The sequence below is a fragment of the Odontesthes bonariensis genome, chromosome 20, assembly GCF_027942865.1.
Source record: "Odontesthes bonariensis isolate fOdoBon6 chromosome 20, fOdoBon6.hap1, whole genome shotgun sequence".
Taxonomy (NCBI): Eukaryota; Metazoa; Chordata; class Actinopteri; order Atheriniformes; family Atherinopsidae; genus Odontesthes; species Odontesthes bonariensis.
This window is the reverse complement of record NC_134525.1, coordinates 10,572,512-10,585,904: the sequence shown is the minus strand read 5'-3', so window position 1 is coordinate 10,585,904 and position 13,393 is coordinate 10,572,512. Positions and strand designations below refer to the sequence as shown.

General features: G+C 47.0%; 1 protein-coding gene across 3 annotated transcripts in view; it reads left to right on the top strand.

The window, feature by feature from the left end:
• Nucleotides 1-13,393, top strand: part of gli3 (GLI family zinc finger 3) — a 114,213-nt gene extending 100,820 nt beyond the window's left edge. For all 3 annotated transcript variants that reach the window (XM_075452028.1, XM_075452029.1, XM_075452027.1), the window contains exons 11-15: nt 4,038-4,187; nt 4,288-4,452; nt 4,537-4,827; nt 8,440-8,833; nt 9,861-13,393. In XM_075452028.1, the coding sequence (XP_075308143.1) occupies nt 4,038-4,187; nt 4,288-4,452; nt 4,537-4,827; nt 8,440-8,833; nt 9,861-12,187 (3,327 nt within the window). In that variant the 3' untranslated portion in view covers nt 12,188-13,393. The remainder of the gene's footprint in view (nt 1-4,037; nt 4,188-4,287; nt 4,453-4,536; nt 4,828-8,439; nt 8,834-9,860) is intronic.

The following is a 13,393-nucleotide window of genomic DNA, read 5'->3' as shown; positions in this document are numbered from 1 at the left end:
GACTTACATGTCTCTAACCATTTCTACCATTTCAAAGGAGCATATTGGCAATCAATTAGAATTTGGGGTTTTCTACAAATCAGTGAGTGATGTTACGTCTTTTATATCCAGTCTATGGGTCGTGCCAGTCTTTCAGGGCGTCTTTCCAGTGTTGGACCCGTGCATTGCATCATCACTCAAAAATAAACATTATGGCCTGTTCTTTCGAGCCCGCACGCAATCGGACCTTTTCTATGTTTAATTGCTGTTTAGTTCCAGGTTCTGCTTTTCGGGGGGAGCGCTGTGATGTCTTTAGATGGCGAGCCGGCTCTCCCTGTGTGCTGAGCCGGCCGCTGTGTGCCTCCCCAGTGTTAAAGGGAGATAAATGCAGGCACAGTCTGAAAGCAGCCCCCCAGTCCTCTCTGGCTGCTGGCACAGGCTTTAATTGGTAAAATGCAGATCTTTTTTGATCAGGAGAAGGATTAGACCCCTTATCTGTCTAGAGTATCTTACTCCAAGATGAAAAGACTGTGCTGAATTACACATGCCAATTCCAGCTCCCTGCCCCCTGCTTGTCATTCACCAACTCTCATCTTCCCTCCTTCCCTCACTGGTTCTTAATTCCCCCTTTTACTTCCTCTCTCCCTCCCACCCTCATTCCCACCCTTCTTTTTCCTTTTTCATGCTTGTTTCTTCCCCCTCTCTTAACACAAAGCACTTCAGCAGCTGACATCACAAAAGAGCATATGATTTATTAGGCGGTGTTTGATAAAGCTAAACGGTGTTGCGGGTCCCATCGCTTAGTGAAATTGCCTTGTAAACAGGCCCTCTTTTCAGGCATTCAAATGCACGAAGGCCCAGAGAGGGTTTGATATGGAAGCACGGAGACGGATGCTGAAGTGTTCGATGCTGCAGAAAAGACGCGTTTCTGTTTCACAGTGATGCGACGACAGAAAATAATTTGAAACCAGAAGCTTTCATTTATTTATGATGATGAAAACACCGATCCATGTGCAGAAATTACTAGGGCTGGGCGAGTTAACTCGTTATTATCGCGTTAACTCGTTAGTTATTTAACACCGATAAATATTTTATCGCACATTAACGCAGTTTTTTTTTTTTTTTTTAATAAAAAAAAAATATATATATATATATATTTTTTGGGGGGCTTTTGTGCCTTTAATGGATAGGAAAGTTCAGAGAAGCAGGGGGCAGAGAGAGGGGGAACGACACGCAGCACAGGGCTGTCCGATGTGGGACTCGAACCGGCTGCAGCGAGGACTATACTCTCTTGTACATGGGGTGCCTGCTCAACCCACTACGCCACGGACCCAACCCTGTTTTATTATTTATTTTATTATTGTAAAAGCGATTAATCGTGATTAATCAGGGAAATCATGTGATTAATTAGATTAAAAATTTTAATCGTTGCCCAGCCCTAATAATGACCCCTGCTCAAATAAGGAGCATAACCCAACTATAGCTACAATCGAATTAATCTCATCATGTAGACCCACTGAGTGAGGCAATGGCTTTTCAGTTGGTTGCAATATACAACTTTGCCACTAGGTGTCACTGTATACAAACATTGTAAAACCTGGGGGGGGGGTTCTGGAAAGCTTTTTCACTAAAACACCTTTATTCTCAGCCTCTGAAGAAATAAAACAAACACTGAATGAAAACAACTTCAGAGGGTAAACCTTCAGCAATTTTAGTTATTATTTTTGGATTTCGCATACAAATGCGATTAATCGTTATTAATCAGGGAAAACATGTGATTAATTAGATTAGATTAGATTAAATTGCCCAGCCTTAGAAATGACCTTTTTAATTTTGGGCTGTTTGTGTTCGTGGTTGTTTTTCCCGGAGCAGCAGGGGTCTGAACCATGAAGGCGGGGCCTGCACCTGCTCCCGTGTCCCCTGTGTCCGCGTCCCCTTGCGTTCCCTGTCGTGCGACTCCCTCCTAAATCCATCTTGGTGGCGTTTTTACAGTTGTTGGCCGATAAGCTGGCAGGGGGAAGATGAATAACCCGCTGCGCCGCCGCCGCTATCAGCACCTGTTTGTCGATTTAGTTGGCCAACGGGAGCTGTCTGCTCAGCATGGAGATTATTGATTCAATGAGAATTGCCATTAGATCATGCCATTAGGTTTCTCGGCGGCCCCTCTCCCCGCACTGTCTGTCAGCTCGGAGGCTAATGCATCACACCCGTCAACGACCTCCTTCATTTGTACAAACGGCGAGCGTGTGTGAGTGCTGTGCCAGTCGCCGGTATGATCCAACACCACAGCGCTCTCCCATCACTCTCAGCCGGGGGATATTGAACGCTGGTCGCCACAGACCGATCGCTTGCCACAGGGATTCCCTCATGGAGAGGAAGAGTCGGCTTTTTCTGAAGCTCGGACCAGGGTGGGGAGAAGATTGATCTTCACCGCCACGTACGGTCGTCCAGTTCGCAATCATTTTGCCTGGAATTAGTCTTGTTTTGTCACTTTAGAATTAAAAAACGTCAAGTGAGAATAATGGAGGTTCTTTGTTGATGTATTACTGTCAATTTTACTGATTTCTTTTGGCCGTGCGCTCCGCGGTCGCATGCTGACTCATTTGTCGATGCTCCTCCTTCAGTGTCGTGGTTGTGCAGGGGGTCTCGTCAGGTCACGCCTGCAGGAAAAACTTAACACCGGATGCTTTATTTGCTTTGGTTCTGCGTGTTTCGTAGCTCAACCGTCTTGTGAGTAAGTGCTCAGACAAAGCATAGACTCCCCAGGCATTTAAGAGCATTCAAAGTTAAGTCCGTGTTTATGTCCCCTCCCATCTGTCCTTCTTCGTTCACCCCCGAGATAAAAAGGCTTTTTCTGCTGCTCAGGAATGTCATAATACTTGGTTTCTTTAGGTCAGGATATTGTCTGTCTCCCTGGGTTCAAACTGCCCCTTTGGAAAAACACTTCAGAGGCCACCACACTCTGATATTGACTCTATCCCCAGAGGGTTGTGTCCCCCCCCCCCCTTTCATCACCTCTTTCATTGCTCTGTAACATCCACCACTTCCCCATCTTTACAAGGCAGTTAGTAAGACAGTTACTGACATCTTCTAGCTTAGTCTATCAGTGTGGTGGAAGTTCTTGAAGATTACTAAAGTATGACAGAAGAGGTTCTCAGACTGACTGAAATTTGTCTGAGCCTCTTATTGCAAATTTAATCTTCTCCAAATGTAAAAATAACATAACATCTTTTAGCCATTGTGCTGCAGTGGGTGGGATATTTGATTTCCCATTAAGTAATATTAGTCTTCATGCAAGCAAAGAAACAAATGCTGTGATGTTGAGTTGCTTCTTAGTCAAGCTTATGTCCTCATTTGGTACACCGAATAATGCAATCAAGGTTGTAAAGTCCAAGGACACCAGACAGTACGTCAAATATGGCAGACCAGTACCCAGATAGCTTATGGCAAGACCAAAGCATGTGTGTCAGATCTGCCACACCAGCATGACATCTGATACAACTGCTATCGACATTTGGATAAAAGGAGGATATTTTCGCTCTACTCCAATGTAGGCGATGTCCCACCTTAAACTGAATCAGACCCAGTCATGCACAGGAGGTGCTAGTATTCACTCTATTAAAAACTGCAGTCCAAAGCTTTTCTAGCCCTCGCATTTCCAAAGCCTCGCCTGAACTCTTGATTCCTGGCCTCACATCTCTCCCTGCTCTCCCTGCTCCCTTTGCTTTCCAAGCCTCAGATTGGAAGTTGCCACAGCAGCACAACTGTCAGCACTTGTCATGGAGCGGTGACGGCCCCAAAGTGATGCCAAGTGACAGGGTTTTATTTGAAATTCCCATCCAGATCGAACACGGAGACTCACGAGCCTTTGTGCACTTTTCAGCTGAGTGAGGAAGAGAGCGGCTGGAGAGACAAAAACGAGATTAGAGAGGTGTTGCCGAACTGCGTTTTTCCCCCGAAGCTGAGCAACACAAATCGGTTGATTTAAAATGATGCTGCGCACACGGCAAAAGAGAATATAACGCAGCTGTGTTTTAAGTTCCTGTCTTCTCTTGCAGCACATCAACAATGACCACATCCACGGAGAGAAGAAGGAGTTTGTGTGTCGGTGGGAAGAATGCTCTCGAGAGCAGAAGCCCTTCAAGGCACAGTACATGTTGGTGGTCCACATGCGCAGGCATACTGGGGAAAAACCACACAAGTGCACAGTAAGGACGATGTTCATACTCCTGTTCATTTATTTGGAGATGGAAATCTGTATCTGATATAAATTGATAAATATAAATTCTCTTTTCTTTCTGCCTCCAGTTTGAAGGCTGCACGAAGGCCTACTCCCGGCTGGAAAACCTTAAAACTCACTTGCGTTCCCACACTGGGGAGAAACCTTACGTGTGCGAACACGAGGGCTGCAACAAGGCCTTTTCCAACGCTTCAGACCGGGCGAAGCATCAGAACCGGACGCACTCGAATGAGGTGCGAACCGACACGCTTCAGCACAGTCGGTCGTCCTGTGATTTCCCAGTTCCTCAACGTTCTGCTCTCTCTGCTCTCTTTTAGAAACCCTATGTGTGTAAAATCCCAGGCTGCACCAAACGCTACACGGATCCCAGCTCCTTACGCAAGCACGTCAAGACCGTGCACGGGCCCGAGGCGCACGTCACCAAGAAACAGCGTGGGGATTACCCGCGCCCCCCGCCCCAGTCGCGGGAGCCGGGGGGCAACGGCCAGGGCAGGTCGCCGGGGCAACTGCCCCTGGGCGGGTACACGGACCAAAGGGAGTACAACCATGCTACCTCAAAACAGGATGAATGTCTGCAGGTCAAGTCCATCAAAACAGAGAAGCCCATGGTAAGACTTCATTTTAGCTTTCAGGATCACTTTAAAGGGATAGTTCGCCTCTTTTGACATGAAGCTGTATGACATCCCATATTAGCAATATCGTTTATGAACATCTTCTTTCCCCCTGCTGCGTCCTGTGAGCCGAGTTCCAGCCTCGTTTTGGTGTTGACAAAGGTAGTCCGGCTAGTTGGCTGGGGCTTGAAAAATAAAGCGTTTTGCTTGCATCACAAAATCGTTCTCCAGGAAAAAGTCAGACCTCACAATCGCTTGGTCCTATTTTCTCTCCCTTCGTATCACTGCGTGCTGCCGCCTGCCGATAGCTGCACCTGTTACGGTGTTTACTGCTCGGTCTGCACTTCGGTCTGCATGGTCTACACAGCACGCAGTGATATGAAGGGAGAGAAAATAGTGCCAAGCGATGTGAGGTCTGACTTTTTCCTGGAGAACGATTTTGTGATGCAAATGTATTACTCTTTTGAACGCATATTGTTTTGAGAAGCAAGACGCTTTATTTTTGTGGCCCCAGCCAACTAGCCGGACTACTTTCGTCAACACCAAAATGAGGCTGGAACTCGGCTCACAGGACGCAGCAGGGGGTAAGAAAATGTTCATAAATAATATTGCTAATATGGGATGTCATACAGCTTCATGTCAAAAGAGGCGAACTATCCCTTTAAAGTGTTTAATCAGACTTTTTCTAAGACTCTTTCCACAGTTAACCTAACATTCCTGCACATTTAACACTGAAATCTTCTAATGAATGCATCTTTTCCTCTGTCCAATGCTTCGGCATTTCTCTCCGTCCCTTCCTAAGGACAGTGGGTAATCAGGTGAGATGGGTGTCGCATTGTTTTAGTGAAACATTTGTTCTCATCTACTCATGATTGTTCTCATCGTGTCTCGAATGCTTGATACTTTCACCCCAAACGGTGAAGATTTTGCTCTCATCGTCGGCCTCGGTTTCTCATCCCTCACGGCCGTGAAAAGATTTTTTTTTTTTTTTTCCTCATCTCATTGTACAGATATTCACCAAAGCCGATGCATTTTTGTGCCTTTGGGCACAACTGCAAGGACACTGTGACTATGCCTGATACTGCCCAAGGCTGCAGCCAAATCCTTTCACTGGTAAACAGGCTGAAGAGTCGTCCAACATTTCTGACACTCGCTGCCAAGAAAAGCGATTTCATTATTCCTTAGTGCAACATAGTTCATAAAACTCTGTAAACAGTTTAATTAGGCTTTAGCTGGCCTCATTTGAGACCTTCATCCTATTTGCCTTTTCTCTGAAAACAACCCAAAACATGATTTTGCCCTTTGAAGTGTTTTTTTTCTTTTTAATCAGGGGGTCATAGGAGGAGGCATTACTCATGCCTGAGTAATGTTTTACCCACCAAACACCTTTTTTTTTTATTATTTCCTGATGAGTCCAGATTGTTCTTCATGCTCGCAAAAAAACGAGGGGAAATTTTCCGATTATTCTTCCAGTGTAGCCAAGCACACTAAGGCCTTCATCGAGGTTGAACGAATTCATCATCACAGAGGATTAAACACAGGCTGTGGAGGACATTCTGCCCAACACACGTGATGTATGTTACACATAGAGGGCGCTACAGTGCAAGCGTGAGCCTCGTACAACAACAGATCCCGAATTCAATTAAATTCAATTCATTTTTATTTATATAGCTCCAAATACAACAAATGTCATCTCAAAGCACTTAAATAATAAAGTCCAATTCAAGCCAATTGGAATTCAATTCATTGTAATCATAATTTACAAAATAATCCAATTCATTCATATAGAGCCAATTCAAAAGCCATTTCCTAGCTAAGGAAACCAACAGATTGCACCGAAACTTCTCTTCAGTCCAATCTGTCGTCCTGAGCGTGCCTGAGGCGACTGTGGAGAGAAACGACTCCCTTTTAACAGGAAGAAACCTCCATCAGAACCAGAACCAGGAAGGGCGACCATCCGCCTCGACCAGCTGGGGGTTTGAGAAGGCAGAAAAGAGGGGAAAAAAACACTGTAACACCATTCAAAGGATACCTGTTGGAACAGGGAAACACGAGTTAATGACCACAATAATGTCACATGTACATAATATCATTTGAGAAATTAAACAGGGGAAAAAGAGAGTAAAGTGAGGAAAGGTGTGACAGATGAGGCCCCCCAGCAGTCTAGGCCTATAGCAGCTTAACTATGGGATGTTTCAGGATTACCTGAGCCATCCCTAACTATAAGCTTTATCAAAAAGGAAAGTTTTAAGCCTGGTATTAAAAGTGGAAAGGGTGTCTGCTTCCCGGACATTTACTGGCAGCTTATTCCACAAGAGAGGGGCCTGATAACTGAAGGCTCTGCCTCCCATTCTACTTTTAGAAACTCTGGGAACCTCAAGTAAACCTGCAGTTTGCGAGCGAAGTGCTCTGTTAGGAAAATATCTTAAAATGAGATCTTTAAGATATGATGGAGCTCGATCATTAAGAGCTTTATATGTGAGGAGAAGAATCTTAAATTCTATTCTGAATTTAACAGGGAGCCAATGAAGAGAAGCTAAAACTGGAGAAATATGATCTCTCCTGTTAGTTCTCGTCAAAACTCTGGCTGCAGCATTTTGGATCAGCTGAAGGCTTTTCAGAGAATATGTGGGACAGCCCGATAATAAAGAATTACAGTAGTCCAATCTTGAAGTAACAAATGCATGGACTAGTTTTTCTGCATCACTCTGAGACAAGATGTTCCTGATTTTAACAATATTACGAAGATGAAAGAAAGCAGTCGTAGAAACCTGTTTTATATGCGAGTCAAATGATAAATTCTGGTCAAAAATAACTCCAAGGTTCCTCACTGTAGAACTAGAAGCCAAGGAAATACCATCTAGAGTAACTATATAGCTAGACAATTTCTCCCTGAAACGCTCAGGTCCAAAGATAACGACTTCAGTTTTGTCTGATTTTAGCAGCAGACAGTTCTGAGTCATCCAGGTCTTTATGTCTTTAATACATGCTTGTAGTCTGACCAACCTATTGGGTTCATCTGGTTTTATAGATAAGTACAGCTGAGTATCATCAGCATAGCAATGGAAATTTATGCCATGCTGTCTAATAATGTTACCTAATGGAAGCATATATAAAGTGAAAAGAATTGGTCCAAGCACAGAACCCTGGGGAACTCCATGACTTACTCTGGTGTGTGAGGAAGATTCTTCATTTACAAGAACAAACTGAAATCTATCAGATAAATATGACTTAAACCAGCCTAATGCAGTTCCTTTAATCCCAATCCTAATGGAGAAATATGATCTCTCCTGTTCGTTCTCATCAGAACTCTGGCTGCAGCATTTTGGATCAACTGGAGGCTTTTCAGAGAATATGTGTGAAACCGGGAAAAGTCCAACAAATGCGAATAAACTACAAGCCCAAAGAGGATGAAGCCAACTGCACGTTTTATCCATGAATTCATAAGAAAAACCTGTCGGCTCAGCCATCAGAGCCACACCCATCATATGAACCCATGCATCCAGCGAAGTCATCGTCTGTGACATCTAACGTCTTTGTTTGAGTTACCGGAAGTAAACCTGATGAACCCCCATATTTATGTGCTTCTTATTTTTCTGTGTCTGTCAGACGTCTCAGCCAAGCCCTGGCGGTCAGTCTACATGCAGCAGTGACCAGTCCCCCATCTGCACCTATCCCTGCAGTGGAGTCCAGCTTGCTGTGAGCGCCGGACGCTCGCCAGGGGAGGGGCTGGAGGAGGACCGGGAGAAGGAGGGAAATGAAGAGGAGGTGGACGAGGAGTGCGAGGGTGAGCCGGCCCCCATCATGGACTCCACCGTCTCCACAGCAACCGCAGCCATGCTGACCCTGCAGGCGAGGCGAAGCATCGGCCGCCCTCTGCGCTGGATGGAGCACTTGAAGATGGAGAGGCTGAAGCAAGTGAATGGAGCGCTGCCCAGGCTGGGGCCCCTGTCCCCTACACCGCCCCCCAAAGGTTCTGCAGTGCCCAACATCCAGGGGAAGGGTAAGGTCTTCCAAAACACTCTTAAAATGTTTCACAAAAGGCCGAAGCCCTCACATTTTTGAGGGCATTAAACCAGTATAAAGCACCTAGAGATGAAATTTACAGAACTGAAATATCCCCAATGAAATGTTGCCCACTTTGGCTGAGGGATTCAGGCATAACCAAATGCTTAAAATTTACTGTTCTGCTGCAAAATGCTATCAAAACCATATCAAGCTGTGTATCATATCAGAGAGTATAGCATGTAATGGGATGTTTCATGGGCAGTTATGGTAGCATCTGTTTTAGAGATCTCTCCACACTTGTTTGGCCTCTTCACTCTCGTCCTCTGGTAATATTCCTTTCCACACACATTGTTCTGGGCTGTGTTCGAAACTGCATACTACATACTTGCATACTGCATACTCATCGATCAGACAGTATGCAGAGCGTTTACCCACAATGCATTTCGCTCCTGCCCGAGCCGAAATCAGCCGGCCTGAAGCTGATTTCACTTAAGCTCTAAACTTTGTAAACTTTAGCAACATTTGAAACATTTTCAGGCGAGAAAGTAGTCGTTTATATCCCCAACGTGTTGAAAATCTGACAAATTACCGGCTATTTACAATTTTGTTCCGACGAATTTGGCGCTACTGAAGCTAGCCGCAGTGAGCAATGCACTTCCGGTTATATTCACAAAATAAAATACCCGTTGCCTTTTGTCATGGGGAAAACCATTACGATACAATTGGTGCCTTTGTTTTGAAAACAGGAAGTGAACCTACCCTCGTTGTAGCTAGCTTGAAACTGCCGTTTTGACAGGAAATGACAATTGGCGACGTCACGTTACGTTGCATCTTGGGTAGTTTGAGTATGAGTAGTAACCTCATGATGCATACCCAACATTTCGGCGAATATAGTATGCATCCGGGAACTTAAAAAAAGTTAAAGTCAGTATGAGTAGTAGGAGAAGTATGCGGTTTCGAACACAGCCCTGCTCTTTCTCTCCGTCAGTGTTCTAACTTTCTTTCGTTGCTCGTCTCTTTAGGATCCTGTCTGGGCAGGCAGTGGGGGGTGTCTGCTCCTCAGCCGCCTCCTCAAGGTGAGCTGGGCAGCACGGAGCTAACGGTGCTCAATTTACTCCGAGACCGCCGCGACAGCAGCGGCAGCGCCACCAGCTCGGCCTACCTGAGCAGCAGCCGCCGCTCGTCGGGCATCTCCCCCTGCTTCTCCAGTCGACGCTCCAGCCAGGCTTCCCAGAGCGAGGGCACCACGGCGGTCGCGCACCACCGCCGCCTCCACAACCTCAGCTCCACCGACTCTTACGACCCCATCTCCACTGATGCCTCCCGCCGGTCCAGTGAGGCTAGCCACTATGGAGGTGGGGCAGGAGGAGGGGGTGGAGGGATGTTCTCCGGTGGGGGCTGTGGAGGTGTGGGAGGAGTAGGCATGGGAGCAGGAGCAGGGTCACGGGGGATGCTCACTTTAACCCCAGCACAGCACTACCACCTTAAAGCCAAGTATGCCGCGGCCACTGGCGGCCCACCTCCCACCCCTCTACCCAACATGGAGCGCATGAGCTTGAAGACTCGCATGGCCATGATGGACGAGGGTGGGAGCAACCGCTGCTTGCCGCCTCTTGTAAGGCCGCCTCGCTGCGGTGAAGGCACCAACGGGTATAACAATGGATATATGGGACATGCAGGTAACCGGAGAAGGGTCCTCTATCCCGGCGAGGGTCCGCTCAATGGGAACCGGAGGGCCAGTGATCCAGTGCGGACACAGGCTCCCGACACCTTTAGTTTGCCCCCGGTGCAACGCTTCAACAGCCTTAGTAATCTCCACCCTCTTCCCTCTCTGGCTCACCACACTTCACCTGAATATCGCAATTTCAGCCTACAGAACTACACGCGCTCAGAGGGCAACCTGCAGCACTCGTCATACACTTCTAGCATCGCTGAACACGCAGCCCTGGAGGCCCTGGCCATGGAGGACGATGGGGAGGCTGGCCTGTTGCTCGGGGATGAGGATATATTGCCAGACGACCTGGTGCAGTATCTCCACTCCCAAGTTCAGATGGAAAACAGCTCCTACCTCCACGGCGAAGACCAAATAGCTTCTGGTCAAAGGGACAGCTCCCATCAGTCTGTGGAGTCGGTCCAGGCTTTAGGGTTGAACGGGATCTTCCCTGGCTCCCATAGTCTCCAACAGCAGCAGATGGCAGAGAGGAAGAGCCCCAGTAAGCTGCCCATCCAATGGAATGAAGTAAGCTCCGGGAGCGCTGAAAGGTCTCCTCAGAGGGGACGAAGCCACCATTTATATTGTGGGAGGTGGCCCAACACAGAACAGGGACCCACCTCTGCTCCTTTTGGCAGGTTTGGAAACATGGTGGTTCAGCAGCAGGTGTCCAATGATTTCCAGAGTAGCTGCAGCCAGGCTAATCAAGGTCTGACTCAAGGTCCTTGCTGTGTCAACCCTGGGGTGAAGCTGGAGACGCCCCCTGCCTCCTGCATGGAGATGCGAGGCACGGGTGACAGCTCCACAAACACCTTTGGCAGGTCAAACTTCCTGCAGATCATTGACGGACCTCCTCCCCAGGGCCTGAAGCGACATGTGTCCAATGGACCTCAGAAGCAGAGCAGTGGCGCCGCTTGGCAGGTCGGAAACAACCTAGTTCTCAGCAGGGCCCCCATGGACAGCCTTCCCAGCCTCTCCCAGGGAGCTGCTCCTTATCACAATCGGCCGGCGCATGCCCCTCACCCACCGGCCAACGGCTACAGAAACTTCAGCAGGACACAGCAGTACCTCAGTTCTGAGAGCTCCAGCCAGCCACAGCAGCTGCAGAGAAGTGGAGACCAGTGTTCTTTGGCACATCAAGTGTCGGGGCTGAAACTGGAGAGCTCGGACCAGGGATACTTGGAGCAGGGCTTTGTGGACTGCCTCTCCTATGAACCAGTAGATTGCAAGGCCTCTTCGTTCCCTGCTCTGGAGGACCAAAACTTGCTGGACTCCATAGTTGAGCCTGGGGGTCCGGGTGGCGGTAGTGGAACCTCAGTAGCCCTTCCTTCCCCTGGAACAGACCAAGTGACCAGCACAGTGGATGGCCATGTGTCTCATGCATTAGACGAAGGGGTAAATCTGGACTTCAGCGCCATGCTGGAGGATGGCTACGACCAGGGTAGCCTGGTCTCGGGGGCGTTGAGTCCCTCCATCTTCCAGGGCCTGTCCAGGACCTCGTCCCGCCTCACCACCCCTCGAACATCCGCCACCTTCCACAGCGTGGCCCCGGGCCTGAACAACATGGCCATAGGGGACATGAGCTCTCTCCTCACCTCCCTGGCTGAGGAGAGCAAGTTCTTAGCTATCATGCAGTAGCTGCTCTTCCTCTCTGCTTTCTCCTCCTTCATAGGAAAACAAACGTAACAAGGAAGAGAAAACTTTGGTGTATGTGAAGATCAAGACGAACAAAACGTGGCAATTATGAGAACTTCATTAAGTACTTAAAAGTGTTGTGGAACAGCAGTTGCCGAACCCTTTTATTTTGTACCAATGTCATCCCACGCAGAACTGGGATGTGTCATAGATGTACAGATGAATAGTTATGTTCCTTTTCTGGAATGGAGGCAATTTTTTGGAAGCGGTGAGCAAAAAGCTCACTTTCTTGAATCAGTATTCTGTGTATCGGCAGTTTTTTGTTGTACTCCCCGTTTGTAAAGATGCATGTACTCGAGTAAAACATTGAACACTGTCCATGTAAGTGCACACACTAGCCCACGTGCCCAGTTGTCAACCAGTCTAATCCCACAGGTACAAAAAAACCTCTAAATCTTTTCCTGACACGGCGAGTGAGACGTGGCTCAATCATTCAACTGGCCCTGACAGCTTTATATATATATATCATAGGTTTTAACAAGTGGTATATTTACATTTGTTGTCAAGTTTGTTTGTATGTTACTTTTTGTGAAGCTGTAAATGTTTTCCGTGCTTCTGCCAAGTTTTACCAAGTGGTGTTTCTGTCGAGATCGGACCGCACATCCACGCCGTAGACCGTCGTCTACTCCATATCGAAAACGGCTCGATTTAGTTAGTCTGGTAAGGTACTCACAAGTGTATATAACAGTGTTTTTATATTCTGTTTGTGGTTGGATTGCACGGTTGTTCGGAGCTGATGTGTAAGCGGACGGATTTGGTGCTCTATGTATGCTCCCAGTTAATTGATATGAGTACTTCTGTGGTTTGAAACTGTCTCGATGACCCAACGCGATACGGTTCCCAGCACGTGTAAGGTGCTGTAAGGTGATGTGTTTTTGTTTTATAGGAAATCATCTGTATTGTTTTCTCCAAAGCTCTTAAAAATTCAGAATGTGTACTGCCATCAAGTATTGCAGTGACTTTTGTCAACAGTGTTAGTGTTGCCTTGCAGTCTTCCTCGACTGCACACAGAATATTGAGTTAGTCTACCTTTAATTCAGCGTCAGAGCAATGAGGTACAAACTGTTTTATCGTTCTTTGGTACTTTTGTCTTTTTTTTTTGTAGCTGTGTATCAATGGTGTTTTTTTTTTTTTTTTTGTTATTTCAAA